Here is a 24,218-nt window from a genome sequence, read left to right on the forward strand (position 1 = left end):
TGGGGTGGATGGGCTGGGGTGGGATGTTTCAGTGGCTAAGAGCACTTCCTCTTTATGAGAGGACTGAAGCCAGGCTCCTAGCAACACATCACATGACTCACAAATGCCTGTAACTCCATCTTCAAAGGATCTGACCTCCCTGAATACTCTCTCACACACAACATGCATTCATAGAAGTAAATCTCTAAAAAGTTTCCCTTATTTCAGAACTTTCCAAGGGCTGTGGATATAATAGGATAGTGGAACACCAATGTGCAAAATGAGATACTTTCAGTATAAGACAAGCTAGGTTTTTTTTTTGAGGGGGGGTGGTTTTTCGAGACAGGGTTTCTCTATGTAGCTCTGGCTGTCCTGGAACTCACTCTGTAGACCAGGCTGGCCTCGAACTCAGAGATCCGCCTGCCTCTGCTGGGATTAAAGGCGTGCGCCACCACCTTGCCTAGACTTCCTTAAACCAACAATTCTGTTATTTTCCTGAATGATAATAAAGTTTTAGCTAACACAATTATGACAACAGTGCAGTATGTAAGAAGACACTATTTTCTGACCATCACAAATGGTCCACTGATCTAAAACCTAAACTGAGCAAGAATACTTTAGGATTTGTGCTTAAAAGACACAAAAGCAGAATTCCTCGGCTTGACATGGCTCTTTTCCTGAGATGGAGTCTGTCTCTTGGCTTAGGAAGCTAGGGTACAGCTCTCGGGTTTGTTTCACGTCGGAGAATAAGAAAACAGGAACACCAAGTGAGCAGAAAGAATGGCAGTTTTAAGGAAATGTGAGAGAAAATTCCCAAGAGTGGGAAGGGCACCAAGGGCGGACTGTCCAGCTGCCCTGCCCAGTGGGCTTTTATAGGTTTCATGGAGGGAATTACTAGGAGACAGGTCATCTGCATGTCAGGTACCCAAACAGTAAAGACAAACAGTAAAGAGTCCACAGTTCCAGGTCACCTGTGTTTCATGAATAGTTCATCATCCTAACCCTGTCCTTACTGCCTCAGAGTAGCTAGTTCCTGTATAAAGCTGGATACAGTGGTTCACACCTATAATCCCTGCAGAGACAGGAGGATCTTGGGTTCAAGGCCAGCCCAATCAACACAAGAAAAGCACATTTAAAAGGGGTGCAGTTCATTGGGACTGTATTTGTCTAGCATGCAAAACCCCTGGGCCAGACATGGTGGCACATAACCACTAAGGAACAGGCATGAGGATTGGGAATTCCTGGTCAAACTCTCCCACACAACAAACTTGAGGCCAGCTTGAACCACACTAGACCGCCTCCAAAGTAACTTTTTAAAGCATAAATTCTAGGCCCAGCATGGTGGCAAACACCTTTAGTTTAAGCACATGGGAGAAGCAAGAGAATCTTTAAGTTCAAGGGCAGCCTGATCTACATATTTATTTCAGAAAAAAAAAAATAGCAGAGCCCTCACAATCTGCAGTTTTATGAGGTGAAAATACATTTTCTCTTTTCTCGTCTTTCAAAGTTTCCACTTACTAGACACAGAATTAAGAGGTTTAAAAGCCTATAAATTATAGTGTTTGGACCACCTAGAGGGTGATAAAGAATAGTCCTCCGTACTGGTATTTATTAGAATGTGTTTGACTTTTTATTAAAATAACAAAGAATTGTGTCCAGTAACGTACAGAGATTAATTTACAGCCCAATTCTCTGCTTGCTTTTTTCACCACTCCACACCCATAGCCAGGGCTACTCCTCTGCCACTGGTACAGCTCATCTCCATAATTAGGCCACTCCCTACCTCAAAGAGCTATTCTTAATTGATGCAGGTAACTAAGGCACCTGGGAACAATGTCCAGGCTCCTTCTCAGGCAGCGTCGGTGTCACCAGAGGAGGAACAATACCCCCAGGGTGACCAACTGCTCACTCAAGCTAACAAAAGGAAAGGGGGAAAGAGGGGAATTCGAGAAGGGACAGCTCTCTGAATAATTTAAGGTGCTGCCCATGCCTGGGGAAACTGAATTCATGGGAGGATCCCACGTGAACATTCCTGGAACAAAAGCACTGTATAAAAGTCCCAGAGTCACAAGGCAATGCACTTCACTGCCACTCTGCAGACCGGAAGCCCAGGCCGAGGGGCCCTGTTTTTGGCTGAGACCTTGGATGAGGGGCTGGAGAAAGCGAGACTCCTCTACATAGTAAAACGTGAAGGATGACCCCCATCCCCTATCAGAATAGAAACACAAAACCTTCCCCTAGGAGGGACCTCAGGGTAAAATGCTCTATCCTCCTCACTTCCAGGCTATCCCACAGCTGACAGGGCACAAGAAGGATGCCACCAAACGACCTGCTGACTAAATGAGTGAGGCCTCTCCACCTTCCTATACTGGATCTGCTGGTGATGCTGACTTAGCCCTCCAGGACACACTGTCTTCCCTCTCTATGTGTTTCTTCCAACTAAGAGTGCCATCATCCGTCTGCTACATGTGTCCTTGAGCCATCACAATTCTTAACTCTGGGTAAGTGAATGGCTCAGCCTGGCTGATACGCCAACTTTGAAATGAAAGCTGTAGTCAGAACTGACAGCATCTGGGAACCAGATAGACACACAAATGCCAATTTGCTGAAGCACTTTCTTAATTCCCTTTGTCTCAGTAATCTACAAAAAACTAAGTAAAGTCAGAGGTGGGTCCTGGGACCTGGACAAAGACTCTGACTCCCGGGATAGCTCTGGAGGGGATGACTGGAGGCCTCCTCTCTGCTCACACCCACCCTGCTGCTTCCTGATTAGCCCTTATCTACCCAGCTACAGGGAACTCCTGATTTTCTCAACAGACCACAGCAGCTCTCCATCTGAATGGCTGTGTGTCCCTTCCCTTTACAGTCACAAGCAAAGGGACCAGGTGAGTCAGCAGTGTCCTAGTGAGTAGGTGGTGTCTTGGTGAGTCCACAGTGTCTTGGCCATTGTGGCTTTGGGTTGTCACTCTCTCAAAGAACTCTAGAAGACATGGCAAAGGGGCTCTCCTCCCTGGCTGTCATGATCTCAGCTCTATAGACCTTACCAGTCTGGGAGGAGGAGCAGATCCACCTGTTCTCACTGCCAAAGACCAGCTCAACTCCAAACCGAAGGCCTTTCTTGACAGCAAGAACTCTCCTGAGGACAGAAAACCTAGTCAGAGCCCTGACAGCAGCAGTGCTGTTCTGTTCTTTCTGCAAGGCAGCCTGCCCTCTATCCACGTTCCTCCAAGGAAGGGAGGATAAAGAAGGGCACTATTCAAAGACATGTCTAGAACTTAAGAGGTGAAAGAAGGAAGAAAGACCAGAATTCTGTTCAGTTCATTCTTGACCACACGGAGGGTTTGAAGCTAGCCTGGGCTATATGAGACCACGTATCAACAGAACAACATCTGTGAACCTGAGACCGAAAAGGAACACTGAAGGGGAAAGAAAGTGTCTTAGCAGGAGGTTTTTAATTTCCTAAAGCAATTAGATTCCCCAATCTGTATTTCCTCCAGAAAATGCATATATTAATGATATGGAGACATTCAGAAGACTTTTTTTTAAAGAATTATTTATTTTATGTATGTGAGTATATTGCATTTTAGGACCTCTGCTTGCTTTGGTCAGCCCCACTCGCTCAGGCCAGATTTATTTATTATTATAATTAAGTAAACTGTAGCTGACTTCAGATACACCAGAAGAGGGCGTCAGATCTCATTCTGGGAGGTTGTGAGCCACCATGTATGTGGTTGCTGGGATTTGAACTCATTATCTTTCAACACACAGGACTCACCCATAGACGCAAGGGGCATTGGCAGAACAATTCAAAGAAAGCCTGTCTAAGCTGCAGAGTGAGTAAAATCCTGCCTTGATTTCCTATTGTTTTTAAAGATTTGTTGATTGTATGAGTGCTCTATCTGCATGTACACCTGCATGCCAGAAGGGGGCATAGGATCCCATTACAGATGGTTGTGAGCTACCATGTGGTTGTTGGGAATTGAACTCAGGACCTCTGGAAGAGAAGCCAGTGCTCTTAACCTCTGAACCATCTCTCCAGCCCAGACACCTTCCCTCCCCACCCCCTTTCAAATTACATTTCCTTACACACACACACACACACACACACACACACACACACACAAATAAGGGAAACCAAATGATTTCCCCAAAGTTATCCAGTCAAATCAAGAGGGATTTGAACAACTGGCTCTTTCTTGTCTTTCAGACACTCGCCACAAATCAGCCCTTCCTTGGGACTAACTGCACCAAACCAGGAAAACCATTCCCCACTTCCTTTCTTCAGCAGTGAAAGAAGCAGAGAAAAAAACCAGCTGAAATGGCAATAACAGAATCCAAATAGTAAGCTTTCAGTAAAAAGCTCACTGTTAGCCTTAACCACAGGCAGCACCACTCTGAGATCCTGTTGTAAGATCAGCAGAGTCAGCAGCCTCTCTCTACACATCTTGTCAAATGAAGGGCCATAAAATTATTAAGATGTTTTCCCACCAGCACTTTATGTCTGCGTCTACACCGGTCCATTCTCCTTTAAGAGACCTGCTCAGGTCTGAAATTCCTCAGGGTCATAAATAAGATCAAAGTTTTCTCTAGAAAAGAAGAGGGCATGCCAATACATTAGGTAAGTGATAAGAAACAAACATTCCTCAGGCTGTGGAGAAGTGTTTCAAGGAAAGGTAACTCAGAATAACCTCTCCCCTTCCTCTTCTTTTTCAACTCTCAGTTCTGCTCCCAACAGGAATTGCAGCCAGGACCTCACTCATGCTAGATGATAACTTAATGCTGAAATATAGCTGTGAGCTTTTAAAAAAAAATTTTATTTGTGAGCAGATGTATGTCTCTGTGTATATGCATGTGCCACACATGTGAAGGTACCTAACAAGACCAGAAGACGGCTTGCGATCCTCTAGCACAGTGGTTCTCAACCTTCCCAATGCTGCGACCTTTTAATACAGTTCCTCATGCTGTGGTGACCCAAACCATTAAATTATTTTTTGTTGCTACTAGTTCTGGGACTAACCTGTCCTACATAGAGAACCTGTCTCAAAAAAAAAAAAAAAATTAATGTGTATGGGTGTTTTGCGTGCATGCTTGTCTGTGCACCACACAAGTGCACACCTAGTGCAGCAGCCAGAAGAGGGCGATGGGTCTCCTGGAACCAAAGTTACAGGTGGTTATAAGCTGCCATGTATCTGCTGAGAATTGAACTCAGGTCCTCTGAAACAACCAGTGTTCTTAACTGATAAGCCATCTCTCCAACCTTCTAATGTTTTTTTCTTAACTTTTTTTTTTTTTTTTTTTTTAGGTTTTTGAGACAGGGTTTCTCTGTGTAGCCCTGGCTGTCCTGGAACTCACTCTGTAGACCAGGCTGGCCTTGAACTCAGAAATCCACCTGCCTCTGGCTCATGAGTGCTGGGATTAAAGGCATGCGCCACCACACCCGGCTTTCTTTTTTTTTTAACTTTTTGAGACAGGGTCTATGTAGCCTTCACTGTCCTGGAACTCACTGTGTAGACCAGGCTGGCCTCAAACTCATTGAGATCCTCTTGCTTCTGCCTCCCAAGTGCTAGGATTAGAGGCGTGTACCATGATACACAGTTTAAACTCGTTTTTATAACCATCTCAAATAAGGTTTTTATGTTCTAAGGAACATAAACCTTTACATTCTCTAGACTGCCTCAACCTTTGGGAAAGATTTACCACAGCACAATGGGAAGCTAGACAATTGAGAAATTAAGTTTGTTAACAAGAAATGCATGGAAGAGGCTGGCGAGATGGCTCAGCAAAGAAAAACACTTGCTGCTCTTGGATAGGAACCAGGTTCGGTTCCTATCACCAACAGGGTGCCTCCTAACTATGTGTAACTCCAGTTCCAGAGGATCCAGTATCCCCTGCATTGCATGCATGTAGTACACAGATACACACGCATGCACAACAGACATACACGTAAAATCTTTTTTAAAGGCAGGATAAATGAAACAGCCAAAGAGTTAACTGTAAGTGCAGGGATGTGAACTATAAGATGTCTCCTCTTTACCACTCCTCTCCACCCCCTTTTCTTGTTTGTGTCAGGAATCAAACCCAGAACCTTGCACAATGCTAGGTACCACTCTTCCATCCAGCCACATCCCAGCACTGCTAGTCCTATTCTTTGCCAACAGACTTTGAATGACAATGGATCTGTTCTCTCAAACACTTCTAAAGTCACTAAAGAAATCCCAGGAGAGTTGAGTCTTGCAATGACACAGGGTTTGGGATTCTAAGCGTGGTGTCTGCGCACAGGAGAGGAGCTCCACTGACCTAAAATCTACCACAGAAGAATCTGAAGTAAGTTTTATTTCTGCTGTAGAGTCTGGCTTCTATTCTTCTCATCAAAAAAGGTTGATCACCATGGAGATACAGGAGATACACAGACCCAGACCAGAAACACCTGTCACTTTCACAAAAGGACAAAAAATAGAGGGTCTGGCTGGAAGATGCCTGTAGGTTTAAGCCTATCACTTCACACTCATTTTATGAGAATCTAATATCCTATTCGCTAATGAGCTCTCGTCTCAATTAATTCCACTAATTAGTTATCTATTCTTGTTCAGCCAAAATTCCTGCCCTTCTACTTAGCAAGCCTAACAAGCCACAATAATTATACATCCCTGGTGGGATGCCACTCACCATGTCAGTGAGGACAATCTCAAGTTAGCTTTTCCATCTTCCCAGGTCAGGCTGACAGCATGAAACACCAACTTTTAACCATCGAGTGAAACAAGCTTTACAAAAATAGTCAGGGGAGAACCTCTCTCCCTCTCTCTCTCTGGAAATTTCTCTGCCAGTTCAGAGTTGCCAGGTCAACAGGGAACAGCAGCATTTACTACTCCAATCTCAAAGGCACTTCCCCTAAGCGCACCCATCCCAACCATCCAGAATTCTCGCCCTCGGCCCCACCCCCCAACAGCATCTTCTCATTTTTCACCAAGGGCTGAAGTTTTCACTAGCACTCCAAGACCACACTAAGGGAAGCAAGTCGCATTCCTTAAACCTCTTTCCTTCTGTCCCCCAAACTACCTGTAACAGCAAATATTTATTATTTATTTATTTATTTATTTATTTATTTCGAAGACGTTGGGCGTCCGCTATAGCGATAAAAGCTTAAAGGGCATTTATGGCCCTCTGTTTTTTAAAGGCTGGGATTCGAGCCCCCATTTTACAGAGGAGAGAAGCTGAGGTCCCAAGGTCATACAGGACATCTGACCTCAGTGTCCTCTGCCTTTAACCCTCACGCTGCCTTTTGCCTTCCCATCGGCGTCCAGTCTGTTCTCTTCAGGCGGTCTCCCCATCTAAAGGGCGGGCCTCGGGGAACTGCTACCCATTCCGTTTCTTCTCTGAGCGACTCCCCTCCCTTCCACCTGGCTCCGCTTGTCCAAGGCCCCTGTCACAGCACCTCCTCCAGGGCCAATTCAAACTTCCCATCGGTCCCCAGAGCAGGTCGGGTCCGCTATGAGCGGCCGGCGGGCGGGCGGCGGGCTCCGGGGAGGATGAGGAGGGGGGGAGGGGAAAGGGGCGCGCATCCCGCAGCCCCGCCGGGTCTGGGCAGCCGACGCGCGGCCGCGGGGGGCGCGGGCGGCTGCGTCAGGGAGGAGGCCGCGTGTGCGGGCGGGCTGCGGGGTGGCGCGGCAGGAAACGGCGAGTCACGGAGCGCGGGGTCTGCCGGGGCGGCGGCGCGGGCCGCAGCGGGAAGAGGCGTGGGGTGGCCGCGGGGTCGCCTTCCTACCTATGCCGGGCGCCACATAGACGAAGTAGAGCAGCGAGGACGACAGCGAGAAGAAGAAGAGCGCGGCGAGCAGCGAGCGGCGCGGCAGCCGCAGCAGCCCCCGGCGGGCGCGCATGCTGAGCCGGCGGCCGCTCGAGGGCCGACCCGGGCCCCGCTCCCGCCGCTCCGGTCCGCCGCCTGGGCCTCGGCCGCCGCCTTCCGGGCTTCGCGCGCCGCCGCCTCGCCGCTTTCAGCCGCCGGCCGCCGCGGGCCGGGCCACATGAGGCGGGAGGGGGCCGGCGACCAGAGGAGCGCAGCGGTGGGGGCGAGGTAGCGGAGGCGGGGCCTGTTAGGAGGGCGGGGCGAGGGGCGGGGTCTGATGCTGAGAGCGGGGCGAGGGCGAGGACCGCAGTCTGAGGAGCAGATGGGGGTACCAGACCTGAGGCGGGCCTGATGGGGACCGAGTAAGGGCGGGGCCTGAAGTGGGGGCCGGACGAGGGCGGGGCCTGAGGTTAAGGATGCCGCCGCGAGCCTGAGGAGCACACCGGCGAGGACCCGGCCTGAAGTCTGATGGGGAGGGGGATAAGGGCGGGGCCGCGAGCCTAACAAGCATTTTGCGGGAGACTGAGCCTGAGGCCTGACGGGGAGGAGAGAAGGGCGTGGCCTGAGGCAAGGGGGCGGGAATGGGCAGGGCCTACAGTCCGGGGAGCGCATCTGTGGGGCGGGGCCTGGGTGTGGGGGCGGGGCGGGGCGGGGTTCACGCGCGAGCACTCTAGCCGCAAGATCCTCGAGCGGCCGCCGCCCATGCTGGCAGGAAGCGGCTCGCTAGTACGACTTGGTTCCCGTGCGAGCACCCCACGCGGAGATCGAGGGGTGGTGGACAATGTGTGAATAACTAGGTAGCCCGCCGCTGCAAGAGAGCAAGGATGCACAGGCCGGGGCATTCGTGCTCTCCTTCATTCATCCATTCATTCCAGACACCATTTATGATAAAGTGGCAGTTACAGGTCCTGGGGCCGGGGATGCTCCACGGAGCAAAGATTCCTCTGGAAACCTGTATTAATGTGGATAAGAAAAAAAATTAATATAACAGATCATGATGAGATATGAAAACAATTAGACATGAAGATGTTTTGGATGCATTCTGCTCTAGTCTGAGATTGAGGGGAAAGCCTCCCCTTCCTAGGTAGCATGAACACAAAAGAATGTGAAAGTGCCAGGTGGAGAAAGAGTAGTCCCACTAAGGGGAACTACAAATAAAAAAGCCTGAAGGAAGAAGGGGCTTGATCTGCCTTCAGTGAATCCAAGGATGAAATCTCAGGAAAGAAGAGATCCAAATAAGGTCACATCCTACAGCGGTGACAACTGTCAATGTTAAGACAATGTTAAGAAACGGCTTCTTAACCAGGAACAGCCTCTCCAATCCTGAGGTCGTGGCTCCCCTACCCCTACCCCCACCCCCACTTTGCCCCTATTGCACAGATGAGAAAACAGAAGCTTCTGGAAAGAGAAGCAAGTCGTCTACATTGTGAAGTAAGGGCTCAAATTGAAAGCCACTCGGGCTTGACCACTAACCCCATTTCTCATTCTGCACTGTCATGTGCACTTCCGAGCCCCGACTTTCCCATCCCCTCTAAAGCCATGCTTTGGTATGTGTTCCTTTTGGTTTCCCAGACCAGTGCTCCACAAGGACAGAGATTCTGTTTCATTTTTTGCTATGTCTGTGCTCAGAGCTCAGTGCCCAGTACCCAAAAGAGCAGCAGAGGGATGCAAGGCACCAGACCATAGGAAGCAGAGATGGCTAGTCCTAACGTCCCAGAGCAGGCTCCACAGGAAAGGAAGTGAGCTCAGGGCAGGATTCCTCAGAGGGAAGGCATCCTACGGAATTCAAGAGGAAACCAGTCATGGTGACACATTCAGCTAACTTCCACGCTTGCACACCAATGTATACAAGATAAGTAAAATAAATATTATTTTAAAAAATGTTAAAAAAAAAAAAAAGAGCATAGAAAGGTGGGTTGGGAAGGGGATGAGATGGGTCTTCTCTGGTTAAGGAAAGGGGCTTGGCCAGGGGCTCAACAGGACCCTAAAGACATCTAGTCGCGCTTCTTCCTTTCTTCCTCTTTCGTCCTGACCAGTTGCTTCTTGCCAAGTCCTTGTCCTTCCCCCTGACCACGACTCAGTAAAGCAGAGACCTTTGTAAACTTGAGACTCAGGAAATGTCAAGGAGAGGCTCCCTGTCCCTTCTCTCTGGGGTTCTACGGTGGGGACTGAGGACAGAGTCTCTGTAAAGTGTCCACTCTGTAATAGGCACTGAAGCAATTTGAATCATTCCTGTACTTAGCACAACGATTCCACAGTCAACCTGGGCTAAGCGAGACTCTGTCTCAAAGAAAAATCACAAGTAACAAGGTACCCTGCTCTTTCTTCAAATTGCCCTGAAGGTTCCACAAGCCTGCCCTGTGGGGGCCATTACACAATGCCTAAACGTGTAGGAGTGAGATAGCATCTCTGGGCAGGACTGTCTCAATTCCAACTCCCGGAGGCAGAAAAAAACAACGCCTTTGTAAAGGTCACCCAGGTCCAGGAGCCACTGAGCGTGCGTGTTTCTCCAGCCTGAAACCCTTGTAAACTGAGTGTAGTTGACTGGGTGGTTCTTGTGATCAATAAACTCCCTTTCTACAGAAATGAAACTCAGAGTGAAAAGGTGGGGTAGCACTTGAGGCTGCAGCTTTGAGAGCTGGTAAATCCTCAGGGTGACACCAGCCTGTGATACCAGCACTTCCGAAACTGAGGCCAGTCTACATCAGTGCAGCCTGAACCATCCTAACCAGGATTAGGCTACATCGAAGCCTGCTTCCTCAAGCCTTTTCCAAAAACAAAAAAAAAAGATTCACTTAATTTTAATGTGTATGTTGCAGGGGCAGGGGACTATGTGCACATGAATGCAGGTTCCTGCCAAAGCCAGAAAAGGAAGTCAGATCCTTCTGGAACTGAAGTGACAGGCAGCCCAGAGGCAAGGGGACTGGCACAAGTTCAAGACTATCCAGGGCTACATATTAGAAGACCCTGTTTCAAATATCAACAAGCTTAGAAAGGTTAACACATGGACTTCAGTACAAGCCTGAGTATCTGTGTTTGAACCCCAAGAACCCACATAAAAACTGGATACATGGCCCAAGTGTCTGTAATGTGGGTGCTACTGTGGGAAGGTGAGAGGCAAAGACAGAAGAGTCCCCAGAAGCTTACAGGCAAGTTAGTTTAGTGTGTTCAGCACATACACATATATACATGCATACACAGAGGCACATATGTACACAGGCACACACATGCATGAACATACATACATATATGCATATACCCATAACATATACAGATGCACACACATGCACATATATACATACACATGCTTGCATATACAAATAAAAAAAAACCTTATTTTTGTTTAGGGTGTAAGGGGAGCACTTTTGAAATGGTCTCATGTAGACCAGGCTAAACTGAAACTCTGTTAGTGGGTGACCTTGAACTTCTGATCCTTGGGCCAGAAACATGGCTTAGCTAGTCAGGTCTCTTATCACCAAACTCACATCCCACTAGGTAGACAGAGAGAACTGACTCCTGCAAGTTGTCCTCCGATCATGGCATGTGAGCACACACACACAATAAAAACGAATGTAAGCCAGGTGTGGTGGCACACACCTTCAATCCCAGTACTTGGGAGGCAGAGGCAGGTGAATTTCTGAGTTGGAGGCCAGCCTGGTCTACAAAGTGAGTCCCAGGACAGCCAGAGCTATACAGAGAAACCCTGTCTCGAAAAAAACCAAAAACAAACAAGCAAACAAAAAACACGAATGTAACTTCAAGTCTTTTAATTTTTTTATGTCTTAGATGTGTATGGATGTTTTGCCTGCATGTATATCTATGCATCACTCATGTGCAGTGCCCATGGAGGTCAGGAGAGGGTGTCAAATCCCTGAGAACTGGAGTTACAGGTGACTGAGCCACCCACCATGTGGGTGCTGGGAACTGAGCCTGGGTCCTCTGGAAGGGAAGTTCTTAACTGCTGAGTTGTCTCCCCGGGCACAAAGGCTGTTTCTGGGAAGCGTCATACGCCCCTTCCTGAGTTGTCACTGACTAACGGAGCAGAGCCTGCTAACTGGCCAGACCTTGCCAGAAGCCCAGGCCAGAGGGCCCTGTCAATGTCACAGGAAACACATGGCTGAAAATTAGGAAGGGTGTCTTTAAAGAGAGACACAGTTGCTCTGCTGGAAGGAACAGGGAGTAACAGCAGACACTGGGGTCCAGGTCTTCACCCCTTTGATAGTCCTTTTATGGTAGTGGAAAAACTACGGGAACACTACAGTCCCCTTCCCCTTGTCCACTTAAGACCCACTTCAAATATTTTTTCCACTAGGCAGTGTCTCAGAATTAGGGTGCTAGATTCTATTTATTTTGTAGCAGTTGATTACTCTGTGTGTGTGTGTGTGTGTGTGTGTGTGTGTGTGTGTGTGTGTGTGGTGTGTCTTGGCAGCAGGTGCCTTTATTCCCCGGGCCCAGGAGTTCCTGAATAGATGTTCCTGAGCACCACCCACTTCTCCACTAGAAGAGACTCCAAAGCTTCCAGTGCCAGTGTGCCGACTCCCCTGCAACTGGGATGTGAATGAAGTCTTTTGTTACTCTGGGTCTCTGATGCAGGGTCTCACGCTGTAGCTCCTGCTTTCTTGGAACTCACTATGCAGCTCCAGTTGGCCATGAACTCAGCAGTCCCGCCTCAGCATCTGAGCGCACACTGTCATCCAAGCGAGGTCCTGCCAGTGAGATCCTCAGAGCTCTCTTCCTGTATATCAGTCGACTAGCCCTACATGAGAGGCACCAAACAGGCTGTCTTCTCTCTTGTCCCCAGTTTGGAGGGTGTTGGGTGACAGGGCCTCAGCTGTGGGGTGGCAGAGGCAATAGTAGTTTGGCCATTACCCCCTGCCCATTGTCCTGGTGGTTCTGTGTCCCACTATTAAATCCCTTTTTGGCTCATGTTAGTGAAGTGGCTTTCACCAACTGAATGAATCCCAGATCAAATTCTTCTGCGTAGGACTGAAATGTAGTCCTGGCAGGGTACTGCAAACACTTAAGAAGCTAACAGAAACTCCTAGGGAGGGTAATTACAGGCACCTCAGAGTACCATACAAATGGGATTTACTCTCTGATGTCATAAAATCTAAGCCTATAAATAAGAACTCAGAGTAGGTGGCAGTGATACACACTGTAATCCCAGCACTGGGGAGATGGATGAGAAAGGATCAGAAGTTCAAGGCCATCCTCAGCTATGTATTGAATTAAATACCAGGAGAGACTACATGAAACCCCATCTCAAAAGAAAAGAAAAAGAAACCAGGTATGGAAGCGCACACATTTAATCCCAGCACTTGGAAGGAAGAGGCAGGGAGATCTATGTGAGTTCCAGGTCAGACTGATCTGCAAAGCAAAGAGAGCAAGCTCCCGGACAGCCAGCGTTACACAGAGAAACTTTATTTAAAATGGGGCGGGGGGGGGGCGGGGTGTGGGAGTTGGAGAGGTGGCTCAGTGGTTAAAAGCACTGGCTGCTCTTCCAGAGGTCCAGAGTTCAATTCCCAGCAACCATGTGGCAGCTCCCAACTGTCTGCAAATCCAGTTCCAGGAATCTGACACCCACCAATGCACACAAAATTAATTATTAAAAAAGGAAAAGAAAAGCCGGGCGTGGTGGCGCAGGCCTTTAATCCCAGCACTCAGGAGGCAGAGGCAGGCGGATTTCTGAGTTCGAGGTCAGCCTGGTCTACAAGTGAGTTCCAGGACAGCCAGGGCTACACAGAGAAACCCTGTCTCAAAAAACCAAAAAAAAAAAAAAAAAAAAAAAAAAAAAGGAAAAGAAAAAAAGAAAGGGGAATTATCCTACCCAACAACGGCTGGGGAAGGGGAAGCACTTCTATCACCCCCATTTACAGAGGAGGAGCTGGAGCACAGCACGGAAGAGTTAAGGAATGGGCCCAAGCTCACAGGGCCCATTTCTCACGAACTAGAGGAAGCTGAGGCAGCTGGGGTGCCTGTTCCTTGTGTCTCTTTCATCCTTACTTCCTTGGGTCTAAATCAGCACGCAACACACCCTAGTGCTTGGAAAATAAGTTCAACAGAGTCTTCTGTGAGAACACAAAACATCAACAAACAAACAAACAAAAAAACCCCGAACATTCAACTACACTTTCCAGTGATTTCCTCCCCCCCCCCCCCCCCCCAAGCCCTTGTGGGACACAAACTTCGAAGAGCAGAGTAAACGATCTGGTTTTACAAGCCATACAATCTCTGTGACAAGCACTCAGTTCAGCTAAACTGCCACAGAGAATATGTAACAAACATGCACGAGTGGGTGCCAGTACAACTTTGTTTACAGCGTGTGTGGTTCCCGCACTTACAATGAGTCTTATTCCATAACGCTGTTTACTCTAGACGAGTGCACTTAGTTAAATCAAATCCCCAAGTCTCTCTCTTCCTGCTGCCAGCACATCCTCATGCAGAAGTCTCAGCTCTTTGCCGCCCCCCCCTCCCGCCGCACGGTGTCTGCCTTCATGCCGGCCATGCTCCCCCACCATGATGACAATGGACTAAACCTCTGAAGCTGTAAGCCAGCCCCATTCAAATGCTTTCTTCGGTATGAAATGCCTTGGTCATGGTGTCTCTTCACTGTTGGTAACAAAATAAAATAAAGATTGGGCTGGGGGGAAGTGGTATAGGAAAAATATGTCCACGTTCCGCCAGAGTTCCTGTGCTCTGGGCGGGTGGACATGGGGAGACTGCCAGGCGCTTTCCACTCGGCCCAGGGTGGGCATGCCTCTGACCCATGCGGCAGGGGGGTGGAGAAGGGGCAGCCCGGACAGGGACCCCCCTGGAGCTACCTTGCTATCACTCCCCGGTTGTGGGACAGAGGGGATAGGGAAAGAAGTTCCCAACAATGAGCAGAGTGTGCAGCGGGCCTAGATGGAGCAGAGACGAGACTCTATGGTTTAAGAGCTTTATTATAGGGGCTGGTGAGATGGCTCAGTGGTTAAGAGCACCGACTCCTGAGTTCAAATCCCAGCAATCACATGGTGGCTTATAACCATCCATAAGAAAAATCTGATGCCCTCTTCTGGAGTGTCTGAAGACAGCTACAGTGTAAACACATATAATAAATAAATAAAATCTTTAAAAAAACAAACAAAAAAAAGAGCTTTATTATAGAAATGCAGGGAGAGAGAAAGGGAGGGAGGAGGGGAGGGGATGGGGAGAGGAAAGGAGAGAGAGAAAGGAGAGGAGAAGAGAAAGGGAAGAGGAGAGAGAAGAGAGAGGTAGAGGAACAAAGGAGTGAGAATAAGAGAGCATAGAGCATGGTGGGGCTGAACACCCCCTTTTATGGTCTTCACTGTTGCTAGGTAACTGGGGAGGAGTTTAGCCTGAAGGTCAGAAGCTTGGGCCATTGCTATGGACTATTGACCATGCTTCTCTTGTGGGGGCTGTTGGAGGTGGTACCTTAGGCAGGGGCTGGAGTTCCAGGAGCTTGAAGGGAATGCCTACTGTGTCGTGTAGGTGTGAATTATGACCATCGGGATTCAGACCTCAGCTCGACTGGAGACCAGCCTGCAATTCCCACTTCACAGCAATAGAACAGGGACTGTGATACTTCAACTATTTGATCTGCAGGCAGGAGCTCACATTTCAGCATTGTACACAGATGATAGGATCCAGCAAACATGCCTTGATTCTGCCGAGCAGAGAAGTCCTGCAAATATTCATTAGTGCTGCCCAAGATGGCTTCTGAAAGCTCCTGCAGCTGCCCAGGATGGAGCAGGGCTAGTGGTAGGGTTTTTATGGGTGTGATGGTTTGCATATGCTCAGCCCAGGGAGTGGAGTGATTAGGTGTGGCCCTGTTGGAGTAGGTGTGTCGCTGTGAGTGTGGGCTTTAAGACCCTACTCCTAACTGCCTGGAAGTCAGTCTTCCACTAGCAGCCTTCAGATGAAAACTCTCAGCTCCTCCTGCATCGTGCCTGCCTGGATGCTGCCATGTTCCTACCTTGATGATACTGGACTGAATCTCTGAACCTGGAAGCCAGCCTCAACTAAATGATGTCCTTTATAAGATTTGCCTTGGTCATGGTGTCTCTCCACAGCAGTAAAACCCTAACTAAGACAATGGGCTATGGTCGGCTTGGCAGATCTTGCCTACTAAAAGGAAAGCCAATGGCCGGTTTCACCAGTAGATGCACTAGGCAAAATGTAGCTTGAAAGGCTCAGGGAGATGGTGTTTGCTGGCAGGCCTCACTAGATGAGTCTGATTCGGAAGACTCTCATGATGGAAGGAGAAAAACAACCTCTTAAAGTTGTCCTCTGATCTCTATACACATGCTGTGACATACTCTACACTGCATACTACACACACACACACACACACACACACACACACACACACACTTTTTTTAAATCACCATAATTTGTAAACTTTATATTATAGGTGCGAAGGTGCTCACACACCTGTAATTTCAGCACTTGGCAGGCAGAGGCAGGAGTACCAGAAGTCAAAGGTCATCCTCAGAAATGGCAAGTTCAAGGCCATTGTAGGATACCTGAGACCCGTTTCAAAACAAAAACAAAAAACGGTGCTAGAGATCCAGTTGGAATGTAGTGAAGAGGCAGAGCCCTCGCCTAGCTTCCAAGAGGTCCTGAGCATAATCCAGTGCCGTTAAAAAAAGAATTAAAACCAGATGCTTAGGTAAGGCATGCATTCGCCCAAGCACTCAGGAAGTAGGGAGGTAGAGGCAGGTAGATCTCTGTGAGTTTGAAGCCAGCCTGGTCTACATAGCAAGTTTCAGGCCAGCCAGAGCTACATAGTGAAACCCTGTGTCAAACAAACAAACAAAAGAAAACAAAACAAAAACACCGAGACTTGAGATCCAAACAACAATGCTGATTCCAAAGGAGAGAACCCAAAATAGCCAATGACCACTTAAAATATCTAGAGGAAAGAAAATGTATTAGACCAATTAGCCACTTGCCTCTGACCTCAGACGGTTCCATCTAGGGGGTCAGTAGAGGGAAGTGATATTTTTATGCTTTACCAGATATGGAAGGGGCCTTCAAAATCATGCAAAGACCCTGGGGAGCTACTGAAATGGCTCTAAGTTGGAGACCTTCCTGAAACACCTATGAGAAAACTCCTGTGCATGCTGACTGCCGCAGCTGCTGTGCCAGCCCCCTCCTGAGCAGGGTCCTGCTATGCCCACCCTGACTCCCAAGAGATGGACAGAACTCAAATGTCACCACCTGGTTTAAGGAAAGGCCCCAAGAAGAAGCCATAGACACTGTGCTGTGACAGGTGTCATGGAGTCAGTGTCACGGGCTCAGGACAGAGGAACAGCTGTGTCAGCTTCCTTCCACAACTGCAGACAACCCAGGAGTCCCCAGAGAGGGCTCATATTCAGTAACACCACAAGACTGAGAAGACAAGAGAAAGAGACATGGTTACCACTAAGCCCCAGGCAGGAGGAGGAATGCTAGGTAAAGACAGGGAGAAAAACATAAAGAAGAATCTGGGGTCTTCCTTTCTCCTTTTCTGCATTTATTTGTTTATTCTGTGGGCAGGAGAAAGCTATGCTAGGCCTTATAGTATTTCTGGAGGTCGGAAGACAATTTGTGGGCATTTGTTCTCTCCTGCCACTATGTGGGGTCTGCTTTTTTTTTTTTTTTTTTTTTTTTTTTTTTTTGAAACAGGGTTTCTCTGTATAGCCCTGGAACTCACTTTATAGACCAGGCTGGCCTTGAACTCAGAAATCCGCCTGCCTCTGCTTCCCGAGTGCTGGGATTAAAGGCGTGAGCCACCACGCCCCGGCTTGTGGGCTCCGGTTTTAAGCCGGGATTGAACTCAAGTTGTCAGCCCCATAGCGCATATCTTGACCCACTGAGCTGCCTTTCCAGTCCTTAGTCCAAGATACACTTGTTTTGTTCGAGACAGGGTTTCTCTATGTATGCCTTCCTAGCCTGGAATTCACTCTGTAGACCAGGCTGGCCTGAACTCACAGACGCCTCTGCCTCTCTGCCTCTCTGCCTCTCTGCCTCTCTGCCTCTCTGCCTCTCTGCCTCTCTGCCTCTCTGCCTCTCTGCCTCTGCCAGGATGGGATTAACAGCATAAACTGCCACACTCTGAGAATCCAGGGTCTTAACATCAAATAGAGATGAGTGACTGGGGCCAGGAAACATGGACGTTGGGTCTCTTTGAATGCCACGATCCAGTCAGCATAGTGTCTCAAGCCAGCATCTTGAGCTGCGTAATGAGACTGTGTCCAAAAAAGCAGTTTCATCAAGTTTTGAGTTACAGGAAAAAGTCCTAAATCAAGGCAGACGGGCTACAGAATGTATGCCGAAATCTCTACTTTGGGCCTCAGATACTATCACATGATGTTCTTAGCTTTTGAGTCAGGACAGTCTGTTAAAATACTACACTCCCAAAAGTTTCACATGACAGTCACAAGGATGTTAGGTCAGACATGGGTGGGCAGTGAGTGCTTATTGAAGGTGCTAAAGATAACTGGATACCAAATTGGCAACACCGTGACTCTTTCAAAATAAGAAGTTCCAATCAACTAACCCAACTGCTGACTGAGTGTTCAACTGGCTTCCTGGTTTCCTTTCCCGGAACTTCACTCCAGAGTCTCAGAACCCAGCCTTGATCGCTTAACTCGGGCCTGGGAGGGGTAGGGGAATGTCTCCTGTGTTCTCAGGCTGAAGCCCTAAAAACTAGATTGGTCAAAGGCAAAGAGCATAGGCAAAGTGGCCCACAGACATCCGCATCCATCACTCTCATGGGAGTTACAAGAGGTCGAGACGAGGGACAGTGAGCGAGGGCCGCAGAAGAAGTCTGGCTAGCAAAGTGAGACCAACACTGAAGTGTAATTTTAATTTTTGTTTTGTTTTGTTTTTTGTTTTTCGAGACAGGGTTTCTCTGCATAGCCCTGGCTGTCCTGGAACTCACTTTGTAGACCAGGTTGTCCTCAAACTCAGAAATCTGCCTGCCTCTGCCTCCCAAGTGCTGGGATTAAAGGCATGTGCCACCAAGCCCGGCTTGCAATTTTTTTTAAAATCTTACTTTTAATGATGGTTTTTAAACGTTTTAACCTTTTTTGTAACCTTCCATCTACCAGAGGTAGTGGAAAAGAAAGGATACGGCAGAAGTGGACTTGTTTAGAAAGGTTCTCCGGGGGAGCTGGAGAAATGGCTCAGTGGTCTTCTGGAGGTCCTGAGTTCAAATCCCAGCAACCACATGGTGGCTCACAACCATCTGTAATGAGATCAGGTGCCCGCTCCTGGTTTGTCTGAAGACAGCGACAGTGTACTCATGTACAGTATACATATAAAATAAATAAATCTTTAGAAAGGTTCTTCGGAGCAACTCTCCTGTGTTGTCTGGAAATCAGCAATTCAGTTCAAAGGTCAGCAGGTAGCTGTAGCTGCATCCATTCGTAAACGTTTTATGGATATACCAGTAGTCTAGTTCAGTAGAGTCGGGTTAGTAATAGCTGTGATGCAACCTAGCAGAGGCAGGCAGGCATCAGCTTTGGCTGGAGTCAGCAGGAGAGACCAACAGGAACATCAGGAGAAGTTCTCAGCAGTGCCTCTCTCAGGGAAGCGAAGATCAGCGAAGATCAGCAAAGACGTAGGACTGATTAGCATTGCACAGCTAGTTGTCCAAGTAAGCCAAGCTCCTTCTCTGTCACTCCATGGAGTCCTATTTATACACCAAACATCATGAGTCTTTTTTTTTTTTTTTTGGTTTTTTTGAGTCAGGGTTTCTCTGTGTAGCCCTGGCTGTCCTGGAGCTCACTTTGTACACAAGGCTGGCCTCGAACTCAGAAATCCACCTGCCTCTGCCTCCCGAGTGCTGGGATTAAAGGTGTGCGCCACCACGCCCGGCTCATCATGTGTCTTCTGTATGCCTTGCCTCAGCAGAGATCTTGTCTTAGCAGGTGTATCTCACCACTATCTAATCACTATCATCGATCTTTGGAAGCGGCAAGAATTTGTAATACCTCACCAGAAGTTTTGGGGTATGTTTTCTTTCTATGGTGTCCCGGCAAATGTAGCTCTAACTATGTCATGTAAGGCCGACCAATATATACCTGTCCTTAGTAGAGAATCTTTTCATCAGGTATCTTTTTATGTGTTTGTTTTAGTAGAGCATCTCTCTTGAGTCTGTTTTAGCGAAGCGTTTCTTTATGAGTCTGCCTTAGCCATTTACATCTGGGTCTATTTCAATGAAATGTTCCTTTATATGTTTGGGCCAGCAAAACACCATCTAACCGACTTTCTAAAGAACCCTTAAGAGCCGGGCGTGGTGGCGCATGCCTTTAATCCTAGCACTCAGGAGGCAGAGGCAGGCGGATTTCTGAGTTCGAGGCCAGCGTGGTCTACAAAGTGAGTTCCAGGACAGCCAGGGCTACACAGAGAAACCCTGTCTCAAAACAAACAAACAAACAAAAAGCAAACAGACCAATTTTCTGTCTCAGCCTGACACACGAGACTAATATAGAATACTGTTCTGCATTATTTTTGTTGTTTTATTTTGTATTCCTATTATTTTGAAATAGTTTCGTGTAGCCTGGGCTAGCCCACAACTAGTGCTAAGACTGCTACTATCTTACCAGGATTTTAGGCAGGTTCTACCACTTCATGGCCAGGTTTATCAGGCCCTGGCAATCAAACTCAGGGCCTCACACATATGAGGCAGCCGCTGTACTGGCTGAACTGCATCTCTGGCTCCAGAAGTATCTTTCTGGACATTTCCTTCAGTATTTCCCCACTAAGCCCTCACTTTTTTTTACTGTCTTTGGAAAGTCATAGTGTGTCTGCCAGGAAACATCTGCTTCCTCTTTCGTTCTTTAAATTACTTTTTCCTATTTTATAATAAGTTCTTTTTATATAAATTGGTACACTCCTGGTGTGTGTGTCAAATCTTTTAGAAATGATCTCCCTTTGCCCCCTCTCTTTCTGCCGCCACCTTATCTCTCCCTCCCAATAAAACCTCTTCCTCATGAAAAAATAAAAACTTTTCGAAATGTATTATAACTATTAGTGTGTGCGCACACGTGGGCATGCATGCACACACCCATGCCCGTGTGTGCATGTGTTTGTGTATCTGTGTGCCTCAGCATGGGTCTTGTCTTAGCATGATTATCTAATCAGTATCTAATCATCCAGAGTTCTTGGAATAGACAATAAACTGTAGTTCACACATCACCAGAAGTGCTCCTGGTGTGTGTGTGTGTGTGTGTGTGTGTGTGTGTGTGTGTGTGGCCATGCCCTCGTGCTCAATGATGGGTGTACAATGATGGGTATATATAGAGAGAGCAGCTTTTGTGCAGTCAGTTGTTTGTCCCCTTCCTGCTTTATATGGGGATGGACCTCAGGTCACCAAGGATGTGTGACAAGCACACTTTCTGGCTGAGCGCTCTCACTGGCTATGCAGTGTGTCTTCTGTCCTTGTTCTTGGCACTTTCTTGGCTCTGCACTTTAAGTTCCCTCCAACCATGTCTTCTCTACTCCCCATCCATGCCCCAGCCGCCCCAGTTCACTTGGCTATAACAAAATGCCACAGACTAGGTGAGTTATAAACAGGAAATAATGGACTTTGCTTTTCACTGCTCTGAAGGCTGGAAGTCCTAGCTCAAGGTGCTGGTAGAATTCAAGGTCTCTCAAAGACCACTTTCTGATGCATAGGGGTCACCTGACTATCTCCAGCTGTAGGAGAGGGCAAAGCTCCTCTCTGAAACCTCTTACAGGATACTGATCTCCCTCCTCAGCTCCTGCCACTGTCCACTAACCTTTATGCAATCCCATCACCAAGATAATGAGAATTCCCCCCTCCCCCCACCCCAGCCCCCGCCAGCTCAGAACACAACAAACCAAATTCCTAAACTTGCCAGCCTTGAACTAAAGGAGCAACCTCAGCTTCCCCCTGGTCCTTCCGGGTTCCATCCCTCCTCCATCTTTCTCTTTCAAGGGTAGGAAGGGGTTTGGACCAGAGTTCTAAGCTCCAGTTCCAGGATAAAAGCAGTCATTAAGATCTTCCTGAAGTCGGCGGTGCGCACACTTAACCCCAGCACTCGGGAGGCAGAGGCAGGCCAGCCTGGTCTACAGATCGAGTTCCAGGACAGCCAGAGCTGCACAGAGAAACCCTGTCTTGAAAAATGAAAGAGGAAGAAGAGGAGGAAGAAGAGGAGAAAGAGGAGGAGAAGGAAAAGAAGGAGGGGAAGAAAGGAGAAGCTCTTACTTCCTGGAGAGATGTACCAGGAAGAACACACCCGCACGGGGCAGCTGCTACTTTAGCTCTTCTGAGGGCAGCCGGGAGATCACTGGACAGATTCACTATACAAACAATGTGGGCCACCTTGTGCTTTGTCCCACCACTCCAGCAATGCACTGCTGCCACCCCAGGATCTCCCGGCCCAGCCTCCCTGTTCCAGATGCTGGGCTTCCTTCCCTGAGTCCAGAAGCCATCTCAGACTGCACTCACTGCCCGGCTATGTAAGGAGGTTTGGTCCTGCACAAATAAGAACGGTGTCTTTTGCCAGTTGGTTCCAGCGAAACCTCAGAGGATGGAGGGGAAACATCCCCCACCTCCACTGTGAAAACACCAATTTCCTCCAGATCTGTCCACTCATACCAACTGAGTAACCTCAAACGTCTTAACCGTGAGTCTTAAGTCCAAAAATCTTTCATCAAAATGTCATGCCATGTCAAGTGGGCATAGGTGAGATTCTGGGTATGACTCATCAGCCAGTGCGTTCTCCAGGTGGGAGCCTGGGAAGTCAAAAACGCCATGTGCCACAGTGCGATGAGCACAGGCAAGCCCCTCAAATTCAGAAAGGGAGAAAAGTCGACAGCAAGCCTCAGAACTTATGGTCGGAAAGTGTTCTGCCACGGCCTCTGCTGTCTGGACCACAGGGCCAGTTCTGCCATTGTAGTCCTGGGCAACGGTTTGACACCTGAAGCCTAGCAGCCCAGGCCCTGGCCTTGCTCACCACAGCTTGTGCACAGGAACAACGCTGTGGTAGCTGGCAATGCGGTTGACTGGAGGCTCAGAGAGCCCACCCCCAGCCTCTCTGCTGGATACAACTCAGATGGAGGCATTGGTCCCGTGGCAGGTTTTGTCCCAGGGTGTTGTTTAAACTCTAGGCAGAGGCCACCATACCTCGAGAGTTTTTCTGAGCACAGCAGGGGCCACACTGAGCCATGCCCTGAATGGCTTTAAGGGAGCAGCCTAGGGAACCACAGCACTGCCAGCTGAAGTCCCAGCACCACAGCCACAGCCTTTCTGGCACTTTGGGTCTGGGAGAGGACGTACAGTCCGAGACCCGCAGATGCCTTTGGGTTGTTTCTGCGGCATTCTCTCGGACAGTGGAGTCAGAGCCTGGCTTCCGTGGAGAAGAGGGTTTTGTACGGTTGGCTCATTCAAGGACCACTCCATTACCCTTTGTCCTTCCCTGAAAGAAGCCCGGTTCCTCTCTCCCTCCCTTCTCTCCTCCTCCCGTCATCTCCTCCTTATTTTTTTTTCCTCCTTCCCAGGTCTGTTTCTCTGACAGGATTCACACTAGTCCAAAGTGGCTGCAAGCTCATGGCACTCCTCCTGCCTCAGTCTCTCAAGTGCTAGGATTACAGGTTCAAGCCTCCACGCCTGGCTCAGCTTTCTCATTTTTTTTTTCCCTCCATCGTAGACAGATTCTGAATCCCCTGTGTGTCTGACTTCTGCTTCCCACTGACCCACATCTCTCTGGTCAATCAGTTCTCCCTCCCCGCCTTTTGCCACCTACACTCAAGAGACAGGAAGCGGCACCTTCCACAACACACTGAGAAACAGCATGAGGAAACGATTCCATTTTACTATTCACAAGTTGTACCAGGGACGGAGCTTTGACTTGAAAACACCATCCAACCAAGTTCAGACCTCCTGGATGATGGGGAAGGGCTTCTTCAGTTCGCAGTGATATGTGCAGCGGCCAGCCCGCCTCACACAGTTGCTCATTCTGTTCCCCCACCACACAGCCATCTTTAGGAAGATGGGGGCAGTAGTGTTCTCCGCAGCTTGGGGGGTACATAAGCACTGTCCACAGCTCATCTCTATAATTTCTGGAGTCTTCCAGAATCACCCTTTGGTCTATAGGTGGCTGTGTGGACTTGCAGTGTGTGCCTCATAACTCTGGCAACCTACACTCTGACCTGTTACAAAGTTGCTTCCATATTTCATGTCATATTATTTTAGTCATTATTTTGATGCAGATCGGGTCTCATGTAGCCCAGGCTGGCCACAAATTTGCTACATAGCTAAGACTGGTCCTGGTGCCAATGGTGCATGCCTTTAATCCCAGCACTCGGGAGGCAGAGGCAGGTGGATTTCTGAGTTCGAGGCCAGCCTGGTCTACAAAGTGAGTTCCAGGACAGCCAGAGC

At 48.4% G+C, this 24,218-nt stretch overlaps 1 protein-coding gene across 1 annotated transcript in view; it reads right to left on the bottom strand.

Annotated features, from left to right (window-relative positions):
* B4galt5 (beta-1,4-galactosyltransferase 5) overlaps window positions 1-8,034 on the bottom strand; it is a 52,574-nt gene extending 44,540 nt beyond the window's left edge. The window contains exon 1 of the mRNA XM_021193441.2: window positions 7,742-8,034. Coding sequence (XP_021049100.1) covers window positions 7,742-7,856 — 115 coding nt within the window. The 5' untranslated portion in view covers window positions 7,857-8,034. The remainder of the gene's footprint in view (window positions 1-7,741) is intronic.
* Window positions 8,035-24,218: the final 16,184 nt, after the last annotated feature.

Source organism: Mus pahari, chromosome 3 (genome assembly GCF_900095145.1).
Source record: "Mus pahari chromosome 3, PAHARI_EIJ_v1.1, whole genome shotgun sequence".
NCBI lineage: Eukaryota > Metazoa > Chordata > Mammalia > Rodentia > Muridae > Mus > Mus pahari.